This window comes from Aulonocara stuartgranti (assembly GCF_965226115.1).
Source record: "Aulonocara stuartgranti genome assembly, chromosome: 3".
Classification (NCBI taxonomy): Eukaryota; Metazoa; Chordata; class Actinopteri; order Cichliformes; family Cichlidae; genus Aulonocara; species Aulonocara stuartgranti.
In genome coordinates, this window is record NC_138941.1 from 15,053,208 (window position 1) to 15,080,380 (window position 27,173).

The 27,173-nt window shown below is 42.1% G+C and overlaps 1 protein-coding gene across 1 annotated transcript in view; it reads left to right on the top strand.

The window, feature by feature from the left end:
• The window catches only part of LOC309702569 (uncharacterized protein), a 1,256,944-nt gene that overhangs the window by 755,448 nt on the left and 474,323 nt on the right, over positions 1-27,173 (top strand). The window contains 1 exon segment of the mRNA XM_082527162.1: positions 511-687. Coding sequence (XP_082383288.1) covers positions 511-687 — 177 coding nt within the window.

Genomic DNA, 27,173 nt, shown 5'->3' on the forward strand with positions numbered 1-27,173 from the left:
TTTTCTCACCAACTTTAATGGAAGTGTGATGTTTTCAGCTGGAGTGATGGTCAGGGTGGCCTCCCTCTCCTCTTCTTCTCCTCTTCCTCTTTCATTTGTAAAACCACTTCTGCTGCTTTCATTCATTTGGAAGTCCTGTAGCTGAGTTTGGGAGAGACTAACAGCCTCGGCAGCAGAGGGGAGAAAGGCTGTAACACCACCACTTTACTCTGTTCTACCTGTCACATCATTTTATCAGGAAACAAATATGCTCATGTTTTTACTATGTTTGTCTTGAAGATGTAAGAAGATCACATGGTGCTTTTTATTATTGTGTTGGTTCGTTTCCTGTCTCTTGGATGGAGCCAGCTGTGCGTGGCCCCTGGGCCTGTGGTCAGAGTCTGTGCTGGATAATCCGGCCCAGGATGAGGCCAAACTGACATGGGATGAAATGTCTGTCACATAATTGAGCTCAGTGTAGTTTCATTTCTGCACAATTTAAAAACAACCAAAACTTTGTTCTTTATACAGATTGATGGACTGTGGTTTGTCAAAGATCAGCTGTGATTATCTGGCAGCAGCACTGAAGTCCAACCCCTCCCATCTGAGACAGCTGGACCTGAGCTCCAACTACAAGCTGCAGGATTCAGGAGTGAAGCATCTGTGTGGTTTCCTGGAGAGTCCAGGATGTGGACTTGAAACTCTAGGGTCAGTCAGCATGTTTTAGTTGTGCTGAGATGAATATGATGTGAAAGTTGTGCTGACACTAAACTGCAGACATCAGGCTGATATTATACTGATCCACACTGAGGATCTTCATGGTAAAGTCTGTTTTCTTCTTCTCTGGTTTAGTCCATTGACTGCAGCAGAACAATGTTCACATTTCAAACCTTCAAAGAAGAAGAAAAATCCTCCACTGGATAATTCACTGTGAAACTCTCAAACTCTTCATTCCACCTTAAAGTCTTTCTGACACTGAAATCCAAAGCAAAATGTGCGTTTGCTTTACAGACAGCAGTCCAACACAAACATACACACATCATCAAAACACAGTCCAACATCCAAATCTCCTCCACTGCCAGCATGAATGATGGGAAAGAGAAGGAGGAACACTCTGACATTCAGGGTTAGAATGAGTTTCATGAAGCAGACTGTGAAGATCAAAGCTGCATTAGAAAGCTTACATGAATGAATGAGTGGACAGAAGTGGACAGAGATCATCTGAAGCACTTCAAAGGCTTTAAATCAGCGCATTTCTCTTTATTCTTTATCAACTCTGTTAGTTTCTCTCAGTTTTCTGTGGAATGAAGCTAACAGCAGGCTAATAAGATGCTGACCAATAGGTTTCTATTAAAGGTTGTAATTTGTATATGAAAAAGTGCTTTGGCTCAGCAGGGATCAGCTTACAGGTACAATACAGCTGCTGGATGGGATTAGCATGTCATAGCTATCTACCAAACTGCTAACTGGGGGATTTCAGGCCATCTATGGATCATTTTTGCTAACTGTTTATTCAGCTTAGGCTCACAGGGCTGCAGCCTGTGCCCTAGCTGTCATAGGGCAAGAGGCGTGGTCCACCTGCACAGGTGAGCAGTCCATCACAGGGCCAACAGAGAGAGACAGAGAAGCACTCTCTCACATCCACACCTACAGCCAATTTAGAAGCACCAATGAACCTAAGCAGCATTTCATTGGACTGTGGGAGAACATCCAACCTCCACAGAAAGGCCAACAAGCTTCAACCTACAACCTTCTTGCTTTCAGGCACTAGTGCGAACCACTTTTCCCCATTTCAGCCCAAATCCTGCATCTTCCTGTTTCTGACTCCAGGCCAGCTCCACTAACACTTTCTCATCAGACACTACCACCTAGTGGAGGAAGTCTTAGTTCCATTTGAAGCTTCAGATTACAGTTAGTTCCTTTACAAAGAGGTGGAGGTGGTGGGGCCACAGCACCATCATCACTGAGTGCCATAGGACACTTAACCTTTGTTTCCATATGCTGGGAACTTCCTGTTGTTCCAAGGAGGACTGGAAAATGTGTGAAAATCTCCCAGTCAGTTCCTCACAGCACACTTCAATCATTTCCCTCCCACAGCATCAGGACCAGGGCTTTTTCTCTCTTTGGTCCCACTAAGAGATTTCCACACAAACACCTCATCAGTGGGACTCTCAGAGCTACCAGCCCTTTGCTACAATCACAAAGCTCTTCATTGAAATCAATGATATCAAAGCGGGAATCAAATGAGTCCAAGTCTTCTGCTGATTCAGCATCACATTCATCTTTGCTCCTTGTTCTGCATCCCCACCATGGACTTCATTCTTTTCCAAGCCAGCCTTGAGTGTCCTTTATTCGGCTCATCCTCTGCTTTACTTTTACACCTGATTTTAGCTGCTTTATCTCTCTTTCAACAAGTTTCTGTGTCTCAATCTTTTTCTTCTCTCCCTCATAACAAGACAGCTTCTTCTGCCTGAGAACATGTTGGAGTGATTTACTAATCCAGGGCTGCTTATTGGGGAAAATACTTCCTGTTTTCAAAGTAATCCCAATTTTTCCAAGAAAGAAATGTAAGTAGAAAACGATGATCTAAGTGAGAACATGAGCCTTTAAAAAGTCCCAGTGGATGCAGTCAAAGCAGTCCCTCAGTCCCAGTATAGAGTCTTTGGTCCAGACTGGAACAACTGTGTGCCCAGTTTGAGCGCTCTTCAGTCCTGTGACCTGACAGACCCAGAGGGGCCATCACATCACATTTAGAAGCTCCCCTAATGGAGCCACAACACATGTCCAACACTTAGTCTGTCTTGTTGGACCATCTGGAAGAAATGATTCAAGGACTTAGTCACAGAACAGAGATTCAAATCTCCAAAATCCAACTGGCTGCATCAGGACATATAGTCTGAAACTCTGCACAGTTTCCTGTTTGAAGCTGCTTCCTGTTGGCTTCAGCTGTTTGGAGTTTCCATTTTCTAAACTTCTACATTCTGAACCTTCTTCAGCTCTGAACAGATGATGAAACACTGAATGATTTCAAGCTCACACTTTGTCTAATAAACTTACATCTTTCATTCTTTATACAGATTGAGGAAGTGTGGTTTGTCAGAGATCAGCTGTGATTATCTGACAGCAGCACTGAAGTCCAACCCCTCCAATATGCTCATGTTTTTACTATGTTTGTCTTGAAGATGTAAGAAGATCACATGGTGCTTTTTATTATTGTGTTGGTTTGTTTCCTGTCTCTTGGATGAAGCCAGCTGTGCGTGGCCCCTGGGCCTGTGGTCAGAGTGTGTGCTGGATAATCCGGCCCAGGAAGAGGCCAAACTGACATGGGATGAAATGTCTGTCACATAATTGAGCTTAGTCTAGTTTCATTTCTGCACAATTTAAAAACAACCAAAACTTTGTTCTGTCTTTTTTATGTTATACTGTAGACTTTCTCTGATACTGTGTCCAAAAGGAGCAGCTTTTACTTTGAAGGGGAGGCGTCTCTGTTTCCTCTTCAGGTTGGATGATGGAAGCAAATGAGTGTGTGATGTTCTTTCAGTGTTGCACTTTGTAGACACTCCCTGAGCACTGGTCTCACAGCCAGCTGCACATAGAGACCAGTGTTGTTAGTCCAGGTCAGAAGATGACTTGTTGGAATGAAAATGAGCTTGTAGTTTGTCTGCTTTAATAATGTGACTGGAAAAAGGTGTTGGACTTCAAATATGTCCATTTCTTTCACACTTCACCTTTAAAAGTGAAGCCTTGTGGTTCCTGGAAGGAAAAACACGACTTTTTCAAGTCTTTGTCCTGTTTTTATGATAAATGTACGACTTTAATGTGAAACATTCAGAGTTTTTTCTCTTGTTGTGTTTGTTTGAAGCTGCTTCCTGTTGGCTTCAGCTGTTTGGAGTTTCCATTTTCTAAACTTCTACATTCTGAACCTTCTTCAGCTCTGAACAGATGATGAAACACTGAATGATTTCAAGCTCACACTTTGTCTAATAAACTTACATCTTTCATTCTTTATACAGATTGAGGAAGTGTGGTTTGTCAGAGATCAGCTGTGATTATCTGACAGCAGCGCTGAAGTCCAACCCCTCCCATCTGAGACAGCTGGAGCTGAGCTGGAACAACCTGAAGGATCCAGATGTGAAGCAGCTGTCTGATCTTCAGCAGAGTCCAGACTACAGACTGGAGACTCTGGTGTAAGTAGAGTGATGGAGTGAGTGGGTGGTGCTGTCAGCAGTATTGTACTAAACACAGTCAGTATGAAACAAAGATCCAGTGTTTCCTGTAAAGCTGCAGCTTCTCAGTGAAGCTGTGAGAGGAGAATGGTGATAGGCTTCAGGATTGGACACAAACACTTCCTGTTTCTGACCTTTATGGTCACCATAGTAACAGCTGACACGCTCTTATCAAACACTGTCAACAGCCAATCAGCTCTCTGAACAAAGCAGCACGCAGACCAATGACTGCATTCATTTCCAAGTTTAAAGCAGTGAAGAACACAGTCTGTAGGTGAGGAAGAATTGAGTGAGAGCAGATGTTTGGATGGAATTCCTCCAGTTAACAGCTGGAACCGTCCATCTGGATTGTTGGGCTTGTTGTTGGGGTTCCTACAGAGCTCAGAGTGGACACACCAAGGTTCTTCTAATGAATGAAAGTCCAAACTCAAACTAGGAGGGAAAAACATTTTCATCAACTTCAATAAAAATCCAAAGATTAGAAAAAGTGAAGCAACAATGAGTCCTAGTACAGTCCCAGCACTGAAGTCCCTGCTGCTCTTTATACTGGATGTGCTGCATCACTGACTGACAGCTGATGAAGAGTCTCTGGAAACACTCGTTTATCTCCTCTGCTCTTCCTTCTTCTCTCTGCAGGTGGAGGTGGTGATGGTAAACAGGACGGTGTGTGTGCTGAGAGAGGAGGAGCTGTGTCCTGATGATCCAGAGAGGTTGAAGCAGCAGCAGCTTGTGTGTAGAGACGCTCTGACTGGGCCATGTTACTGGGAGGTGGAGAGGAGAGCTTCATCCAGCAGTGACTGACAGAGGAATGAGAAGAAGTGCAGATGACTGTCAGTGCTGCAGAGTGAACTGCTCTGAGAACAGCTCCACTGTCAGACACAATGTAGAGTCCAGCATCATCCCTGTGTGTCCCTCTGGATCTGACAGAGGATCATCAGTGTATCTGGACTGCTCTGCTGCTGCTCTGTCCTTCTACAGTCTCTGCACAGTCTCTGTCTGACTCTGGCTTCAGACCCTCCTGGATCAAACTCACCTGGAAAGACTTTCAAACATCACTCAATAGATTTGAATACAGAATATATTTGATATATACTGTAGATGTACTGTAGAGTTGCAGTTTGTCACTTGTAAATACAGTCTGTGAGCAGCTATGAGCTGAAAGATCTTTCTAGAAACACGAAATGTTTTCACTCTTCTGTTGCTTTTTCATATATTTCCACAACATTAATATTGATCCCACCTGTCTCACCTGTTTCATGCTTTTATACATAATAACAGGACACGTGTGATCTGAGCGCTGCTGTGGTTGCTGTGCTGCACGTCTTCATTTAGATAACAGAGACATCTAGTGGTTCAGAGGGAGAACTGCAGGAGGTGGAGCTGTGTTTTAGCATGGAAAACTTTTTATCTTTTAGGCGCAGATACAAATATGACAAGTATCAGTGTAAGATACAAAAGGTCACATCAGTCAGCAGAGGGAACAGTGATCACACAGCAATGTAAGAATAGAAACATAACAGTGAATCTGGACATGTATACAGATGGAAGCAAACAAACAGGATGTAACACTACATTAAAGCCACAAATGGGACGGTGTGTGTGCTGAGAGAGGAGGAGCTGTGTCCTGATGATCCAGAGAGGTTGAAGCAGCAGCAGCTTGTGTGTAGAGACGCTCTGACTGGGCCATGTTACTGGGAGGTGGAGAGGAGAGCTTCATCCAGCAGTGACTGACAGAGGAATGAGAAGAAGTGCAGATGACTGTCAGTGCTGCAGAGTGAACTGCTCTGAGAACAGCTCCACTGTCAGACACAATGTAGAGTCCAGTATCATCCCTGTCTGTCCCTCTGGATCTGACAGAGGATCATCAGTGTGTCTGGACTGCTCTGCTGCTGCTCTGTCCTTCTACAGTCTCTGCACAGTCTCTGTCTGACTCTGGCTTCAGACCCTCCTGGATCAAACTCACCTGGAAAGACTTTCAAACATCACTCAATAGATTTGAAGAATATATTTGATATGTACTGTAGAGTTGCAGTTTGTCACTTGTAAATACAGTCTGTGAGCAACTAAACTTCAGACTGTGTGGCCACCCATGGCTCCAACACCATTGTGAAGTTTGCTGACGACACAGTGGTGTTGGGTGCCATCTCCAACAACGATGAGGCGGCCTACATGGATGAAGTGAACACACACACCCGCCCTCTCACATCATCTATAATTGACTGAGACAGGACTCTCTTCCAGACACTCTAAACCAAGGCACAATGTACATTTCAAATTCCTTTAATTTTAAATATGTTTATATTGTCTATCCTGTAAATTAGTCAGATGTCTATTCATATTAATGTACAGAAATCACCTGCTTGCTGCTACTACTGCACATTCACCCAGTGTATATGCTATATATATATATATATATATATATATATATATATATATATATATAATGTTCTTCCTCTAACCCCCCCCCCCCCCCCCCCCCCCCAAAATTTTGCACATGTCGAGGAGCGTGTCAGGCTACATTTCACTGTGTGTTATACTTGTATAACTATGCATGTGACAAATAAAGAACCTTGAACCTTGAACCTTGAACTATGAGCTGAAAGATCTTTCTAGAAACAGGAAATGTTTTCACTCTTCTGTTGCTTTTTCATATATTTCCACAACATTAATATTGATCCCACCTGTCTCATGCTTTTATACATAATAACAGGATACGTGTGATCTGAGCGCTGCTGTGGTTGCTGTGCTGCACGTCTTCATTTAGATAACAGAGATGTAACCCAGTGAGTTTACACGACTCAGTAATGCACTACAACATTGTTATTGTTAATTGTGATTCATCATTACTCTGTTAATCACTGAGTTGATCAAAAATAAATCAATAATAAAAGATAAATAGGAATAAAACTCAAAGAGTATATTTAACACCCCTACTGGTTAGGAAGGAACAAGCCCCGCCTTCCCCTGCTCTGTACCGTCACGTGCTCAGTAGTGATGGGATTTCCGGCTCTTTCGGCTCCGAACCGGCTCTTCAGGTTGTTTTGTTGCTTTAATTAATTTATTATTAACAATAATATAAAATTATGCACAAAAGGAATTACTAATGTAAAAAAAAGTGGTTTTATTTGTATATGTTTATATATAAATATATGCGGTGGCCCCTAGAGACAAAACACGTACAAACTCCAAAACACATTTCTAGCATGAACTGAACTTCCAAAGCAGAGCTACTAGATCACTTAAATTACACAATTGAAAGCATGTGTGTATTGTTTGTGTATTTATACACAGGCACTCATATATATTCAAATAATTTAAAAAAAAAGTTCATTTACCTGTTACTACCACACACCAAATCCGGTCGTTGGTACTTGCTGGCTTGTGTAGCCACTAGGTAACAAAAGCTCAACACTGCGCCCAGCATCCTGGAGCACTTCTGTTGTCTTTTGTACGTGTTTTGAGTTTTTATGTGCTTCTGAGTTTTTTGTACGTGTTTTTACGTGTTTTGGAGTTTGTACGTGTTTTTACGTGTTTTGGAGTTTGTACATGCTTCAGAGTTCGTACGTGATTTGAAGTTTGTATGTGCTTTGTCTGTAGGGGCCACCGTAAATATACTTTTATTTTTTCACTCCACATAAAATGCAATAAATAAATCATATAATACAAAAATCAACTTTTCACATTTCAACTTTTAACTATTTAAATTTTCAGCTTTTTCCTTTTACAAATTTAAAGTGAAAACAACACAAAACACTGCAAACCACAACACAATTAAATATAAATTATAATATGAAAACAAAAAGAAGATGCATATTCTCTGTCATATGGGCCTGCATGAATAAACTTTCTGAATCCTTTATCATCTGCAACTGAAAATAGTTGTGGATGATTACTATACCTTTCTAATGTGACGTTGTTGTCCCTGGCTCTTTCTCTCTCTCTCCCTCTGGCTCTGTTCCTGTGCTACTGAGTGTAACTACCGCCCCTCTGCCCAGCATAAAGCACAAGGCTCGCGTGCGGAGTGAAGCGGAAAAAAAGTGCGAGAGAGAGGGTGAGAGAAAGAAAAAAAAAAACCCACGTGACGGCTCGCGATAAGGAGCCGGCTCGCGTCGTTCACGTCAAAGAGTCGGCTCTAAGAGCCATTTCGTTCGCGAACGACCCATCACTAGTGCTCAGACACAGAGAGAGACGGAGGTGCACGAGACCATCGCTGATTTTCACCGCCAAGCTTTTCGCTGGAAAATAACTATTAACTTGATAAATTGAGCAAATATCCATACCGGAGATCTGCATGGACCTTGGAGAAACGGACCTGATTTATTGTGAACATTTCGGACCTTGAAACCATTGCGGTGAGTCAGAAGCCGTTAAGCTAACCTTGAAGCTAAAAAGCTAACAAGAAGTTAACAGGGAATATAATGGCCCAATTTCAATGTTGTAGATCTGCGCGGGAGCGGATGAAGTGGACAAGATCCTCTCTGAGAGTTGAACATTAGAAGTGTGCTGGTGAGTTAAACTGGGACTGGGCGAATCAGGCTAATTGAAAAGCTAACTAGCCTAATGCTCATAGCTGCAGCTGTAGCTGACCACGTTTTCACTGTGGGAGAACACACGGGGTTTCTCATGGAGTTCAGCCATTTTGAGCACTCAGCTTGTGTGCTGATGATGTTCTAGTATTACTTGTTGCATATTAAATGTACTAAAATTAGGTGATGGAATAAGTTAATGTTTGATCTTAAAGGTCATGAATCTACTTTATTTTTGTTACATTTGATGCTCGAGCGGCACTGGATAGATGTCCGTGTGTATTCTTACTGTGCTGATACGTTAGCACATACTGTAAAACTACAGCCTGTGGGTTTTTGTATATTCTTTTGGTAATTTTATTCTGTACATTGAGTGTAAATAATATATTGCTTCATTGCTATGCAGTGTAAAGCAATGCTACCATAGTTTATGGTTTATTTCTGATTTCTGATAGAAATGTGCACCTTGATGATAGAATAAGCTGATTGTGATTTAAAGATTGCATTCATGATTAAGATGCACTGTAATCACAAACTTTTTGACTTGACTGAACACTGACTATTAAGCCGGCAAGACTGACATATCTGAGCTCAGATAGGATTCTGATTGTTATTATTATTGCTGTCACTGTATTTTATTTTATGTTTTCATTCCTGTTCATGAAATGCTGTTAAATTGTTGCTAAGTAGTTTAATGCAATTCATAGCAACTTTACCTGTGGCTCCAGTCATTCTTCTCCACGCAACGCACTTTATCCCTCCTACGAATCTAGCTATTGGCCCATTCTCTCCATCTTACTTTAATTTCCCCTACCCTATAGGGCTTTGGAGCGTGATGTCACGGGGGTGGGCGTGGAAAGGATTTTGGCCCGATCCGCCATTTTGGGGGTCTAAGTAAGGAGCGAAAGCATAGCCATGGTTCGTACTTGCTGTGTGGTCGGCTGCAATGTTCGATCTTACGACCAGCACGGGAATAAGTTTGGATTGTCTTTTTATGCTCTCCCAACCTGGAAGCAACATGAAGGAGCTCATGTATCGGATATTACCAAACGAAGGCGTCTAGCCTGGATAGCAGCCGTGAGACGAGCTGATATCAAGTTCTGTTACGTCTTCAGATATCAGTTGGTGTGCTCAAGACATTTTCATTCCGGTAAGTTCTAAATATGTTCACATCACACTTTATAGCTGAATAATATCATCATTGGTGGTCTCGGAAGTTATAGAATTTGCGATCAAACATCGAATGGAGTGACTTGATTGGTTGATGTAAAGACAATAAATGAAATGAGACAGGAAGGACACAAATTGATGTTAATAATTTGCCCGATTATCAATGTGTTAATTTGCATCTACTTTACAATTATGGGCATATAATATGATAACGATATTTTAGCAGTTCAATGATAAATGTATAACATTAATTATGGTGGGGGGTGGAAAATGGCTATTTCACTCGATGCACTCCAGCTGACTTACCTTGGTATTAATGACGACGTACTCAGAGTTTGGCGGCTTGAAAATAGCCAAATCTTCCACCCAGCCATTTGTAAATTGGATGTGCGCCTCCAGTGACTTGTAATTACGAAACTGGTTTGCTGTGTAAGCGCTTACTCCACAAACAAGATACGTGAAAGCTCTATAGGGCTTTGGAGTTGACGTCACGCCGTAATGCATTGTGTCAAACAAGATACGTGAAGATATCGGGGTAGGACAGTTGCGGTAAGTCGTCTGGGTCTTTACTCCACTGCCGTATTTCAAATGGGTCCAGATTTGCGATGCACGCTATTTTCTGCAAGTGCCGCTGCTTCGCCTCTGGACGCAATCGGTCTCTATACAGTTCATTCTCTTTTGAGAGGCTCTTAAGCATCTTTCTTGTAGTCGTCGTTCCAACACAGTGTGTTTGTTTTGATTCGTAGACCCCGAAAATGGCGCTGCGCTCCCACAATGCATTGCAGCGTGACGTCAACTCCAAAGCCCTATTAAGATCACTAACAAAAAGTCCTCTCTCAGTGTACTTTCAACCAAAAGGCAAATAACCCAACCACATAAAAGATATAAATACTGAAACACTGATCCAACATTATTCTTGATTGACGGATCATTTGATTTTACACTTTTACCTGAATGTGGCTCCTTTTTTTGGAAAAAACTTCCTTATATCCATTATGAACCTGGCTGACTCTCTCTACACAAACACACACACACAGACACAGACAGACACACACACACACACACCAGGAGTTATAAGGTTAATGGGCATCCAAATCCAAGATGGCGCCGCGTATGGATGCCCTGGTGCTTCAGTGCGTTACTTCTGTTTTGTTTTTGTGCATAACTTCTGTGTCTGGGCACTCCTCTGGATATTCTTACACCAGAGAAGAGCTTCTTAACTACAGGACTACAACACCTGTGGATTTACTTCCAATATTTGTCGCATCTGCGGCAGATTTACTGCAGACTCTGATCAGGAAAGTGAGACGCCGAAAGAGAGGAAAGCGAGCCGGCGCACTCGTGCGTCTGAGGAGACGCGGACTGCGAACTGCTCTTCCTGGGATCTTCCTTTCCAATGTACGCTCACTCAGGAATAAGATAGACGAGCTGGCCCTGATGAGAAGCATGAACAGAGACTTTGCCTCCTCCTGTGTCTTATGTTTTACGGAGTCGTGGCTCTGTGAGGACATCCCGGAAGCTGGAGGGCTTTCATCTGCTGCGCGCGGACCGGCAGGCCTCTCTCTCTGATAAGACCAAAGGTGGAGGTGTCTGCTTCTACATTAATAGTGGCTGGTGCACAGATGTAACAGTGATTGCTCAGCACTGCTCTTCCTCTCTGGAATACCTTTTTATTCACTGCAAACCGTTTTATTCTCCGCAGGAGTTTGCTTCATTCATCCTGGCTGCTGTTTACATCCCGCCAGATGCGGATGCGCAGGCAGCTCAGTGCGCACTCGCGGAGCAGATACTGCACATGGAGCGGACATTCCCGGACTCTCTCATTATTGCTCTTGGGGACTTTAACAAAGCCAGTCTGAGCCATGAGCTTCCCAAATACAAGCAGTATATTAAATGCCCGACCAGAGAGGAGAGGACATTAGACCACTGTTACAGCACGATCAGCGGGGCCTATCGCGCGGTGCCCCGCGCTTCACTCGGACTTTCTGACCACGTCATGATCCACCTAATCCCCGCGTACAGACAGAGGTTGAAGCTCTCCAAACCTGTCGTGAGGACCAAAAAACTGTGGAGCAACGAGGCTGTGGAGGAGCTTCGCACGTGTTTGGAGTCTACAGACTGGGACACAATGAAGGCTGCTTCTAACAGCTTGGACGAGTTTACGGACACTGTCACCTCCTATATCCACTTCTGTGAGGACAGCATTGTGCCATCACGCACCAGGGTGAATTATAACAATGACAAACCCTGGTTTACTCCTAAACTCAAAAAGCTGTGGCTGGAAAAGAGAAAGGCGGGGACTGCTACAGAGAGGCCAAGTACAGGTTCACTAAAGAAGTGGACATTGCTAAATATCAGCACTCTGAGAAGATGCAGCAGCAGATCTCAGAGAATGACTCGGCCTCTGTGTGGAAAGGTTTTGTGGCTAAGAGGGCATTTTTTGGCTGTCACACTCAGCAAGCTAATTAAGAGACGAGCCACGAGGTTTGCACGTGTGCAGAAAGATAAATAAAGAGTGCCTTTTTTTGGACCTCCCCACCACGTAAAAATGAAAGTTTATTCCCTTTGAGTGAGGCCAATGAGGTAAATGTTTTATTTATTATCGTTGTATGTAAATGCGCGACTGTTGCATGGTGTTCAAGCGCAATAGCGGCAGTGTGAGGTGTAATGTGTACTTTATTGATCATTTTGTTGGAATGTTTCGTTGTATATAATGCTTAAGGACTTTAGTAAGAATATTCATTTAAGTTTGTATTTCCTTTTAGTTCTGACGGCATTGTATCGGCTGTGGTTGGACATCATTACATGTTAAGATGTGGAAGAATCCTCCTGTCCGAAATAAATGTCAGTTTAAACACAAAGAACAAGTTGAGCTTTATTAAGACTCGAGGGGAGTAACAATGATCATTGTTCTGACAGCATTTTGAGTGGGAACAGTTCAAAGTTATTTACTGATTGAAACAAGCTGAATGTTTCTGTGCACGATGAAGAAGATCAGCAGCAGGAGCTCAGCTGATCAATGAACTGACATCTATCAGTCGTTTCATGAGATGAAGTCATCAGCAGACATTTGTTCTAACTGTGTGATAAATGTCAGAACGTCAGGGCTCTGCTTTAGTCACTACTTGATGATCATTGGCTCATTGTTGAATCCAGTGGCCCAGTCTGACCTCTGACCCTTTGCTGCATGTCTTCTGTGTTATCTCCACTTTCATGTCTGATCTTCTGCTGTATCGTCCAAAATAAACATATGAATCATTTCCAACACTTCAGCAGATCTTTAGTTTGGGCAGTACAGCACAAAATAACACATATTGTACTATACTGCCCACTTCCTGATCTTATTGGATCTGTGTGTGAGGTTGGTGAAGGAAACACATGTTTACTGAGTGAATCGTTGCCATAGGAACTACTTTTTCATATCACAGCCTAGAAATCACACAGGACCATTTCTGCAAGTGAAAATTGGAGGAAAATAATTGTATAGTTTGTGCGTGTGAAGTAGTCAGACTCGAACGTCAAGGAAGGTGGTAGGGAAGCAGACATTTCAGATTTCCAAGGTGAGCAACTGATTTACAGTGAAGTTAATTTAATGTAACTTAACAAAACTTCCTCCCCAAATAAACTCTATTAACAAAACTCAACATAACATAACATGGATCTGGTGACACAGCTCACCTCTCCTCTCTCCTGCATCTGATAGAGACTGGCTTTAAATAGGGCCACCAATTTCCCTCCAATTGCCCAGCCAGTACCACTCACTCAACTGAGGGATCTAAAACGCTACACAGATTATCCAAAAAGCACAAAACCTCTACACACTTCTAACATGCACATTTACACAACTAAATGGCAGTATTAACGAAAGGAACAACATTCAACAAATCCCTTTAAACCTTAACACAAACAAAAGGAAGCATCTCTATGGAAAAAGAAACCCCTCCACTTTGTTTGACCTGCTGATGTCATATGTGACATCATCAGGACTTTAAAATGAGGAAATCCCAGGCGGGCGTTTCCCCACACCTGACCCTTATGACGACTGAAAAGACAAACAAAGTAAGTATGAACAAATGACTTAATCTGTAACATAATAAAATATAAAGAAACATAACTTAGTATTTGTCTTAATTTGCAGAATGTTTGATTTGCCGGCAACAGAACGCTTACACAAACAAACCCGGGATAGTGAATGAAGCAATGTTACTTGACAAATAGCAAATCATAGCAAATACATAGAAACAGAATAATGTGTACAATGTGCAAGAAAAGGTAAACACATGTGGGACAAATGGAGAGCATTGCAACTGCTCCTCCACTTTGTCACAGTGCGACTGTTGTTTGTAAATGAAAACTTATCCCAACTACATGTGCTGCTGACCTTTGACCTTTTCTTTAGGTGCACAGAGGCCAGAGGAGTCTGTGGAAACATCCAGAACTGAGGCAGTGCTACAGATGTCTTCAAATAAAGTGGTGTATTATCCTTGGATGCGTTCCATTCCTGTTTAGACCTGCTGGCTGTCAATGGGCTTCATTCCATTTCAGACTGCCGGTGGTCGGCTGGAATCTAAACTCAACATGGCTCCTGTGTTAGAAGAGCCTCTGATTTTAAAATATGCACATTGAATAGTTTCTTTCCAGCACTATGGAGCTACCAGCCCAGTATATGTAGCCCACAGTAGATGGAGTTTTCAAGCTGGACTGACAAACATCAGGACTCATGTGATCCCTACATGTGGACCTTTCACAGATGGATCCAAGTGCAGATTCAACTCTGCATTACATTTGACTTCAGCTGTTACACACTTTCATTTTCTAGCTGTGTCACTTCCTGCTGTTTTGATCAGACAGTTTATCCATGTCCACAAATGTTTGGCTGCATATTTTTATCATCTATATTTTCCAGTCTTCATGCAGCCGATATTTCATGTGAACTCCAATCTGCCACCTGCCATCACGTTTTCAGGGTTAGTTCAGTGTTGGACATGTAGGACAAACAGCAGCACATGTTCTCTAAATGTTTGCAGTCATTTTTAAATGACGCTGATACTACATGAGACATTTTCCACATTTATTGTCTTTGAACAGAGAATAATAAAGCCATCAAACATATACAGGCTTCTGCAAATACAAACTTCTGTGGTGCATTTGATGACCTGCAGAGGAGAACAAGTCGGGCTTTTCAGCCCTAACACAACCTCTTTGTTCTCAATACTACAAAACCTTAAAAGGCTGATATGCAAGTTTGCATGAATCACCAACACAGTTGTGTTTGTTTCTAGTGTAGTTATAAATAAGGTGATCAAATATCTGCTGACTGATTAGATCCAGTATCTATTACAGATGAACTGGATATCACAGCATGTTGTTAATCCGTCACATCAAACTAAACAGTGTTGCTGGTGTAAATATCCTCCAATAAAGTCAGATGGGCTGAGGGCTGCTGTTGCCAGGTAACGATGATGTCACACTGGATCTTCTGATCTTGAGCATCGTAGCGCTCGGAGTCTGATGTTGGCTCATGTGTTGTCAAACACCAACATGACGTTCTACTAGTCAAGGCCTCACCTTCACCCACTGATGCTGATCACACAGACCCACTAATAGAACTGTTTTATCAGGTTTATGCAGCATCACCATTAATGTCACATTTAATCAGACCACATTTACATTACAAGCCCACTACAACCATTATCAACATGTTAAATTACATTATACATCTGCAGTGGTTTAAAGCACCACTATTTTAACCTGATTCATTTCTCCACCTTAACAGTTCATTCCTCAAATGAAGCAAAAAATGTACCAACAAATAATTTAATATTTATTTTCCAACTTTTACAAGTGAAATCAAACAAGTGTATTTAACAGTGAAACCAGAGCGGAAGCTGCTCATATAGAGTCCAACCCAGGATAAAAGTAAGTTGAGTAGAGCAGCATCATCAAAGTGTCGGCTCTCTGAACACGGTGCAAGATCGCCATCTGCAGGACAAAACTAGTTTTTCTCGCCCTCCTCGTCAACGTCAAGATGACGTCATCGTACAACAAAACATGCAGATCAGGTGACATGACTGTCTGAGAGGCGGAGTTAAACTGTGGCAGGTAAGCATGTGGAGGAGGAGCAACAACTGCAGCATGACGCTGGAACATCATCATTGCATTATACAGTTTCCTCTCTATCATCTCTGGATGATGCTGTGAACAGAACAGCTGTGGAACCATTGGCCATTTGCCATAGTGTAGCTGAGTCAAAACAGCCCAAGTGCTGAGAGGGAAAACATGATGATTTATGTAAAGTCATAACTGGCTGCAGCAGCTGAGCTTTGACCTGTGAGCTGCAGCTTAAGCTTCTTTTATGGTTCAGTGTTTAATGTTTAAACTGTTTATGGCTGCACACACGCCCACAGTCAGGTTGTATACATATTGAAATATTATATACAGTGTGGCAGCTGACCTATGACCTTTGACCTGCGAGCTTCAGACTCATTGCAGGTGTGAGGTGTTTAATACTATTGAAGCTTGCAGACACACCCACATCCTCTGATTGGTTCTCAGGGTTGTTCAGTGTGTTGGAGTTGGAGCAGAAACCTGCTGCAGGTTAATTATTGATCAAACAATATCACACAAGGTGCAGCAGCTGACCTTTGAGCTTCAGACTCTTTGCTGGTGTGAAGTGTTTAATGTGACTTCAGCCTGCAGACACAGAGGACTGATGAAGCAGAAGATTGTCTCTGTTTCTACACAGACCTGGTCCAGACAGCAGAGCTGCAGAGGGAAGACGTTCATGGGAAGAAGCTGAGTAAGTGCAATGTCCTCTTTGAATCCTGGATCAGGAAGTGAAGCCGGTGAATATTTGGTGTTTAAATAAGGTTTCTGTCTTTGACTCAGCCTGCTGTCACTTTGTTTCAGAGAGAAAAAGAGATTTCAGATTAACTGCATTATATGCTGAGTAACTAAATGCTGCTAGTCTGTGGTGTCACTCCCAGCAGCATCACGTCATTTCTTTACTCTGACCTTTAACATCAGTTAACTTAGCTAGCAGAGCAGCTAGCAGTTAGAGTATGAACTCTGTGTCAGCAGTCCTGGTGGTCACCTGGTTTCATGTTTGCTGATGATCCAGATGTGTCCACATAATTATTTATTTCTGTAAATGTAAAGACTTTACAGATAAACAACAGCAGCCCTCTGGCTAGACTCTAACCTGTGAGTTTCCTGTGACTGAAACCACAAGCTGATATTTTCCTTCTGAAGCAGCTGAATGGATGTTTGAGTTTACCTGCATACATGGTGCAAATAAACCCGCTTTGGATGGTTTGGAGGCGTAACCCAAAGCAGCGCAGGATTCTAATGTGATTGGTCACTTTGATGAGGTGGCTGTAACTCAGGTGGTCGAGCAGGTCACCTGCTAACCAGAAGGTTGGTGGTTTAATGCCAGACTGCATGATGTCCTTGGGCAAGATACTAACCCCATGTTGCTCTCCAATGCAGACGCAGGTTCTGCAGCCTCTGCAGCCTCTGCACTGCTGTGCCATCAGTCTGTTGGACAGTATTTGATAGATTTAAGGGAAAAATGAAGGAACATGAACAACTGGTCAGAAACACTTATACTTTATACATCATGCTTTTCTTATGCAACATCCACACGTGAATCATGAAACTTTAACATTTAAAGGATCGTAGCTCTGTTGCTAAATTATCTGACTCTTGTTTTAATGGTAATAGTCAAAGTGTGATCGGTGAATTGTGAGCAGCAGAAAGGATGAAAGCACTAATGCTGGCACAAGGGGCCACAAGCCAGTGTACTCCAAGTGCCAGCCTGGGTAAATGGGGAGTGTTGCATTAGTAAGGGCCTTCTGAACTAAAGCTTTACCAAATAAAATGCGTGGATCATAATGAATAAGACTGTCATGCTATTGATGGCTGAAAGAAAAGGAAGAGGAGGAAGGAGGCATGTTAGGAGTAGGGATGGGTATCGTTTAGGTTTTATCCGATACCGGTGCCCAACCGGTACTTTTGAAACGGTGCCTGTGCTTAATCGGTGCTCGAACCGGTGCTTAAAGAATGGAGAACACAAACTTTGTCCTAAAACCTCTCATGTTTAGTTGTTTTTTTGGAAAAAGACAAAAATGTTAGTCTTTTTTGCAGCTATAGGGCATATATGGTATCACTCTATCAAACAAGAAGACAGACACATGTAACTACGACAGTGTTTGCTTGTTCACCTTACATTAATGTAATAACATGGTTAGCCTACTCAATGTAAATTACACACGAACAACATTAAGCTACTCACGCACAGAAGAACGGCTGCTGCTTCCATCATCATCCATCAACATTTCTGCTACACTGGCAGGGCTAGGGGCCAGGACTCTCCTCTTCGGGGTCTTGGGGGATGTTGCTAACTCCGGGTCTGATAACAGGCACCACACCAGCAGTAGATGTGCTCGGTGTGAGGTCTCGCAGCAAGCTATCAGATACGGTGCATTTCTCGGCTTTTAAAAAATGCTATACGTCGCCGGGTGTTTCATGGTAAATGGACTGATTCTTATATAGCGCTTTTCTACTCTCCCGGAGTACTCAAAGCGTTCTATAAAACATGTCACAATCACCCAAATTCTCACAAGCACTTTATCTACACTCAGTGCTTTCTAAGTACATTCACACACATTCACACTCCGATGGATGCATTGGAGAACAAGTTGGGGTTAGTTTGCCCAAGGATATGTGACACACAGACTGGAGGAGCCTGTGATTGAACCATCAACCTTTTGATCAGTTGGTGACCAGCTCTACCCCCTGAGCTACAGCCTCCCTGTTTCATCAGTTACCTCCTTTGCACAGTATCACCTTAAAGCACTTGTTGCAGGCTGCTGAGTTTGCATCTTTTGCTGTGAAGTACAGCCAGACTTTGACCGCTTCGCCTTGGGCATTTTTAATCTGTAGTTCTGCTCTAAAAGAACATACGTACCTGGGCCCGCCTACTATCCTTGGAAAGGTAAAATGATTGGCTAGAATCCAAAGTGTATGACATCACAGGGAAAAAAGCACCGAAAAAAACACCGAAATGTGCGCTGCTTTTCAGTCTGGTTACTTACGTTTATGTCAGAACCGGTGCCATAATGGCATCGGATACCGGTACCCATCCCCATTTAGGAGGCAATGGTAGAGAAGGAAAGACAGGAGAGTGGAGGTGATGTATCTAAATGCATCTGAACAAAGCAGAAGTACACACCAAACTCAACGGATAGTCAAATGTAGAATCACAGAACAGAACTGCAGGCTGAGTTTGGATGTTTGTCTTTCACACCTCTCTGTGGCTCACACACACAGTGACGTCAGACACAGTCACACACACTGTTCCATCTGCTTTGTGCACAAATTCATTACTTTCTTCCTTCAATGATCTACATACTACGTGCTGCCCAGTAAATACTTTGCAATATATTTCATCCCCTTTCAAGGCATAATTACTCAGTTTATTCCCCATTACAAGACAACAATCAGCCACACTCGCACAGACCACGTCTGGCCTGCACTCACTCACACACGCTTTCACACACAAAATAGGCACCAATGAGAGCTCTATCCTCCTTACATATTGGTGGAGAAACCAAACACTCAACGCCCTCAGCGGAGGAGGAAAAACCTCCTTTCGGTGGAGAAACCATCCTTAACCCTCCTTGAAACTGGCCGGGAAACCAGACCTCCTTATGTATGTGTGTCTATATGCATGTGCTTGAATGCGTGTGTGTGTGTGTGTGTGTGTGTGTGTGTGTGTGTGTGTGTGTGTGTGTGTGTGCGTGCTTGGGGGTGCGTTTGTGTGACCTCCTGCTCACCAAAAGGGTCATAAAAGTAGGAAGCTTATTAACCAAGAAAACAGAACCTTCAGATAGGATGTCCCTATAATAAAACACTACAGCCTCCCCCACCAACAGACTGGTTGGAGAGGTGGTCAGAGACAAAGGAATGTCTTTGATCCTGCTGCTTGAACTAAGACTTACACATTTAAGTAACACAATGACAACATTTAACAATTTGACTCCAACAGCTGCCAGCTGGAATTTAAATGTAATTTAAACGAAGGATTCAAGGTTATTGGGTTTTTGAACGTAGAGATCACATGAACGTATATGAATTGAATGATATGTCTCTTCTATGTTTCTATTATCATATTTTGATGTTGATTGTGATCGGTTTTATTTGTTTCTTCAGTGGTTGTAGTGTTTTAATATTTGGTAATGTTACGAGTTCAAAAATTGGGGATGGATACAAGAGGAAAAACCACAATAAGAACACTGGTCCGGCCGTGTTGAGTCAAACGATGATTTTAATGATCACACGCGTGGGAGATGGACACCGTACGCAGACAGCATCAGATCTCAAAATGGTGGAGCATTGATCAAACTCTTATAGCCTCTAGTGGCCCCCAGCTAATCATAAAAGCTTAAACATTCACATGCTTTTCTCTCACACGGCGCCTAAGCTACGACCTTGGCTCCCTGTTTATCTGCTCCTGCTGAGATGGGGCAGAAAACTCCAGCATGTTCTCTTCTAATCAGACGAATAAGGCGATGACTTTCTGCGAACAGTATTTCTTATAACTCAGCAGTATAATGCATCATGAAACAATATCATTCATCCACAATAAATCAGCAGTCTAATGTAATGCAAATCAGTTTAACAAATGCAATAGTTATCAGCTTCTTCTAATTCAGGAGAATAATGCAAACTAAAACTACATAATAATTCACAATCTTTAATTAGGGGTCTAACATGGCATAAAATAATATTATAATCCAACATAATTTTTTCCATTTTGTAATTGTGTATAAAGTTTATTTTGAATGAAAGTTATACTCAAATGCTTCAGGGTCTTCAGTCAGTGTGTGATCAGTTTTATACATGGCAATGGTCTTACGTATGCCGGTGTTGGATATGGCTGATAACGGTATGTTAAAATCTGAAACAGCCTTTAAAAACTCTGTCCAGCCAATAGGTCTGACGGTGTGTGTGTGGTTGTGATGGCTTTAATCAGATCGTAAATGTGTGAACCCGGGATGGTGTGTTTATCAACAACAATTTCACCTTTGTCATTGTAAGAAATCAAGTCTGGCCAATGAGAGAATGAGTTCTGCATTTCTCCTTCTCCTTTTAGGTATGTGTGTCAAAACATTCTCTGCAATAAAATCCTTCACCCCAGCATCACCATAAACAGGTTGGGTGTCCGCAGGCTGGGTTTGCACATCCATGTTAAATTGTTCCGGTAGGGATGAAGACAATATATTCTTTTCACGGGCACCTTGTCTCACAAGTGTGAGGTATCTTTGGAGAATATCACCATATTTTTTAGCTTTCTCATACACATCTATGTCTGATTCTTGTAACACTTGAAGCATCTCCTTGTCCAAGTCTTTCTGAGCCTGTTGTCTGATGTTGCCTGTGTACTGCTGCGGTTGTTTCAATAAGTCCAGCTGATGTTGGGGCACCAAAAACATCTTTTGCACATGTTCCATTTTCACCTGTTTGCTATCAGACTGGTTATGAAAGGGATTGCAGCCCCTAATAAGGGTAGTAAAAACCCGCCAGATTGGTTTATTGTCTTTCTCTTTTTCAAAGTTTTGATCTTTTCTTCAGCAATCAGTCTGATTAGAGATTTTTTCTTTTTAGCTGTTTGTACTTCTTATTTTGTCAGTGGAATGTTACCTTGCAATACGTTAAAGGCTATCTCACACAATGCATTGATGAAGTTTGCATTGCTAATAATATCTCTGCGTAGAGCCGGGAGAGACTTGTATATCAACTCCAACAGAGACAGATTCCTCCGCATGCGTGATGACATCCTTTCACCTCTTCACTGTTTTTTGTTTTGGGATATAAACAACCGGACGGTCTGACAGTAAATTTGTTCTGAGTCTTAAATAGTCCGGGGTCTTACCTTTATAGTCTATTAAAAGATACCCGTATGTTGTGGATGTGGCATCATTAAATGCTTCTATAATATATTTAGTATTACCAGGAAATATTTGCCTACCTAAAAGCATGACTTGATATTTATCTCTTGGATTTTTAAACAATATTAGTTGGTGCATTTCAAAAATAAAAATATGAAGACACTCAAAATAAATTTCCTGTGGTGGGAAACTATTTTGTGCAACTTTTTTGTATTTACAGTTTTGAGGGATAAGCCTCTTAAATTTCTCTAACTGGGAAATATATGTTAAAAAAACAAAAAAGATTTTCAGTTTTTTGGTAGTTTATTGCACTTTTTTGCAATTTATGTAATTACTATGCACTTAATGCATACATATTATTAAAACTTGGGCTATAATGGTTGAATTGATGTATATCAACTTGAAATGCTCCCAAAAATGTCACTAAAACATGAAAAAATATAATATAAGCTCAGGCGGACTTGGTTCTATGGTCGGTCTTAAAGGGTTAACAAATTGTTCTTGTCTGCAGGAAGAAGGTTGTCATCAGCAAGAGATTCGTGTATACAGTTAACAAACTTTATGTCTCTTATCTTAAGAAGCTGGTCATATAGTGGCTGCCAGCATGAGTATATATACACAATGTTATCAGTGCTGTGTGATATAATTCTGGAAGAATTTTCAATGACGCTTTTAACAAAAAACGTCTTGCCACAGTTACTGGAACCGCTGGCCACCATGCTGAACGGGTGCTGTAACCTGGCGTCAAACCCCTAATTTAAAATCCATAAGGTAGGGTTGTATAGTCTGGAGCACACGGCGCTTATTGTAGACAACCTTAAGCTTCTTCACAATGGTTTCATTCTTCAAATGAAGCTTCTTTTTATCACGTCTGATATTATCAGAGATGGCGACTAGGTGTGCGTCTGATGTCTGATTGGCTACAAACTTGTGGACTAAACCTTTCAAGGATTCGTGGGTGACAACTTTGAGTTTAGTGCGTTCAGTGTTACGCCGTTACATTTGACCTGGGTCTTGGCCAGCGATGTGTGATATGTGTAGCATTTTGGCCCGCCGGAAACAAATTCTACTATGTGATCCTCCACACCCCCCTGCCCTGAAGCTAATTCGCTGGTGAGCTCCCCCAGAAATGGGCCTAGAGGAGGCATCCAGTCGCCAGGGCGTGCCGTGAAAATGATGCTGTCTGTATCACAATACAGCACGCACTGCTGCAAGTTGTCTAACAAATCATACAGCATGAGTCTGGCATGTGCAGCGGTCATGGCCCCCACAAAGACATTAACGTCCTTCATGCGGGATGCTCTACCATCAGAGTGGCGCCATTGCACCATGGCGACGTCGTCAGAGATGAAACAAAACTGCCACATGTCATCCTGGTCGCTAAACATTAGCTGGCTAAACCTGGAAAGGTCTGTGATGAACTCAGATGACGCCATATTCGACCTCATACTGAAACCACCCCATAACGAGTTTAGCAACAGCTTGTTACAGTTTCGAACAGCTTTATTTACGGACGGATCTAGCATTATTTCCTCCTTCTCATAATACTCATCTATGTACTTCTGCTGCTCGTCAGGTGTTTTCACATGTTCTGGATACGCCGAGGCCTCCTGTTTAAGTTTTAGAAAGGCTTTCACATAGTCTTTAAACAATGTGTCAGTCTTTTTGGGGAAGTGCCACACCCCATCAATAGAAACAATCCTGTATCCTTTCTCAACAGCTTTTTCAAGCTCAAATGAGACCCATGTGCCATTCAACACCCGCTCACTGTCACTGTGCCCACATGCTGTGTGCTGCTTCTGGTCTTCAGCGCACAAGCTGCAGAGCGGAAACATCAGTTTGCCGTGGCACCTGTAGGGAAGGACGGGGTGAAAAAGACCTCTTGGCGGCAGTTCTGAGCATTTAACAAAGCCGAAATAATTTTCTAGGCTGTCAAAGTTTCTGTAAATGATTTGAGGGTGTCCTACAGGATAATCTTTTTTAGATTGCACTGTGGGATAGAGACTGGTGAAGTCATAGTAAAATATTTTTTCATCACACGCAACCTTCTTCTACAGTTTTAGAGCATTTGTGAAAAACCCAACAATCATATGACCCCCTATGAGCAAGCACTTTGGCGACAGTGGGAAGAAAAAACCAGGCTCAGGGAGGCGCGGGGCCATCTGCTGCGACCAGTTGGGGTGAGAAAAGGAAGACAGGATAAAGACATGCTGTGGAAGAGAGACAGAGATTAATAACAGATATGATTCAATGCAGAGAGGTCTATTAATACATAGTGAGTAAGAAAGGTGACTGAAAAGGAAAAACTCAATGCATCATGGGAATCCCCCGGCAGCCTGCGTCTATTGCAGCATAACTAAGGGAGGATTCAGGGTCACCTGGTCCAGCCCTAACTATATGCTTTAGCAAAAAGGAAAGTTTTAAGCCTAATCTTAAAAGTAGAGATAGTGTCTGTCTCCTGAATCCAAACTGGAAGCTGGTTCCACAGAAGAGGGGCCTGAAAACTGAAGGCTCTCCCTCCCATTCTACTTTTGAATACTCTAGGAACAACAAGTAGGCCTGCAGAGCGAGAGCGAAGTGCTCTGATAGGGTGATATGGTACTACAAGGTCATTAAGATAAGATGGGGCCTGATTATTTAAGACCTTGTATCTGAGGAGCAGGGTTTTGAATTCTGGATTTAACAGGAAGCCAATGAAGGGAAGCCAAAACAGGAGAAATACTGTATGCTCTCTCTTTCTAGTCCCTGTCAGGACTCTTGCTGCAGCATTTTGGATCAGCTGAAGGCTTTTCAGGGAGTTTTTTGGACATCCTGATAATAATGAATTACAGTCGTCCAGCCTGGAAGTAATAAATGCATGAACTAGTTTTTCAGCGTCACTCTGAGACAGGATATTTCTAATTTTAGAGAAGTTGCGCAAATGGAAGAAAGCAGTCTTACATATTTGTTTAATATGTGCATTGAAGGACATGTCCTGGTCAAAAATGACTCCAAGGTTCCTCACAGCGTTACTGGAGGCCAAGGTAATGCCATCCAGAGTAAGAATCTGCTTAGATACCATATTCCTAAGATTTTCAGGGCCGAGTACAATAACCTCAGTTTGATCTGAATTAAGAAGCAGAAAGTTAGCGGCCATCCAGGTCTTTATGTCTTTAAGACATTCCTGCAGTTTAACTAATTGGTGTGTGTTATCTGGCTTCATGGACAGATAGAGCTGGGTGTCATCAGCATAGCAGTGAAAATTTATGCTATGTCTTCTAATAAATTAGAAATAATTAATTAAAATGGGATTATTTCATGTTTTAATTAATTATTTCCACATTTAAATAATTATTTAATGGTGTATTTAATTAATTCATTTTGGCACTGTTGACTCCTTCAGGTCTCACCATAAATTTATTTTATCTGTCAACCTCACCCATCAAACTCAGGGGGTGGGGCTGATCGAGTCAGAACCATTGCTTTGGCCTGGTGGCCATTGTTTTTAGAAGGCGTTACTGCACACCAACAACTGCCATGTGGAAGCTAACAGAACTGAACTTTGAAAAACCCTGTTTGTGTCTCACCAAATACCGTTTTAATATTTTTTTAGCCGAAAATGTAGCGGTTTAATCTTCAGATGTCTGGTCGGGTTGTCAAGATACAGCTTCTTTGCAAAAGTACTTCGATGACTTTGGAGATGTCTGCCCAGCCCAGTCTCACGGCAAAGCGTGGGACAGACCAGCTCGCCTTGCAAGCAATCGAGCTGTTATTACCGACAAAGCGCAGCCCCCGGTACACAGCTGTAACAACCCCCGCTGTACACTGACTTCATTTACTGAGGTTATATTTATCGAGTTTTTATTTCCTGATGTTCGTATGTGTCATACGTGTTCCAGTCGCCAATTCTGAATTATAAGTAACATTAAAAACACATTTAAGGAGGAGAGAGAGCAAAAAATTTCGATTAACATCTGATGTTTGGGTTGTAGACTTGTAGTTATTAATGCAGTATGGTCACAGCAGATACTGATAAACATGTATTATGAGGATGGATGATCAAGTTTCTCACTCTCTCCTTTAAATCTCAGTTTTTTCTTCTTCACAGTTTATCTGTTAATTTATTAATGAATAACACTGAAAGAGTTTCTGTTATATTTCCCCTTGAACATCAGCTTATTAGGGCGGCATTAGGAAATAGCCCCCCTCCAAAGAATGAATAAATGAATGATGATAATAATAAAATGTTTCAAAAGCAGAGCTCAGAGTGGTAGAATGGTCAAACATGGATCCACGGGTGGTTCAACTGCATTTGGTGATGTGACTAAAGCAAATCTTTCAAATAATCCCACCATCAACGGGATGTTGTCTCCTTTGCTACGGTTACTTTACTTGGTCACCGTGTGAATTTCTTTGAAATGAACCAAATTCTTTTATTTGTTGGTTGTTGCATATTTAACCTCTACAGTCAGGAAAGGAGGAGATGAGGCCTCAACAATGTTGGGTTGTAGCTGTGGTTCAGGTTAGAGTGAGTGTCCATGGAATAAATGTAAGTCAGTGAACTGGAAACATGACTGTGTTCAAACTTTGTTTTCCTTTTTATAATGAGTCTAATCAAAGGTGGACAGAAGTATCTCCACTGTGATTCTGTGTTACCATCAGAGCTTCTTGTTGTAATAGTAATTTTACAATGTATGTTGAAGGGATATTACTGCCCTCTGTTGGTGTGTTTGTGCATTACACTAAATAAAAAGGTGTTCGTTGAAAACATCAGGTTATGGGCCCAGAGGTCGCCAAGGGAAGCTGCTAAAACGTTTTCTTTTGGGAGTCATAAACAGAATTGTGGGATTCACAATGGAAGATAGACTGTTTATTGACAAGCTGAGCGGACCGGAGAATTGGGCAACGTGGAAATTTCAACTGGAGCACCTGTTGAAGGCAAAAGGACTGTGGGGTATGGTACCGGAGACGGAGCAGTTAGCCGCGGATGCTAATGCCCAAGCGCGAGCTGAATTTGAACGGAAGAAAGAAAAGGCATTTTCAGTGTTGGTACTGAATGTAAGTACACCCCAATTGTACTTGATAACAAACTGTAAGACCCCAAAAGAAGCATGGGATATGCTAAAAGCACAGTTTGAAAGAGATACTGTTGCTAACAAGCTATTTCTGAAGAAGAAGTACTTCCGGTGTGAAATGAAGGAAGGAGAACATCTCAATGGTCATTTAAAAAGGATGAAGGAACTTACTGATCAGCTAGGGGCAATAGGTTCTGTAATTGAAGAGGAAGATCAAATTGTCACCCTTCTAGGTAGTTTGCCACCCAGCTATGCAACTGTTGTTAC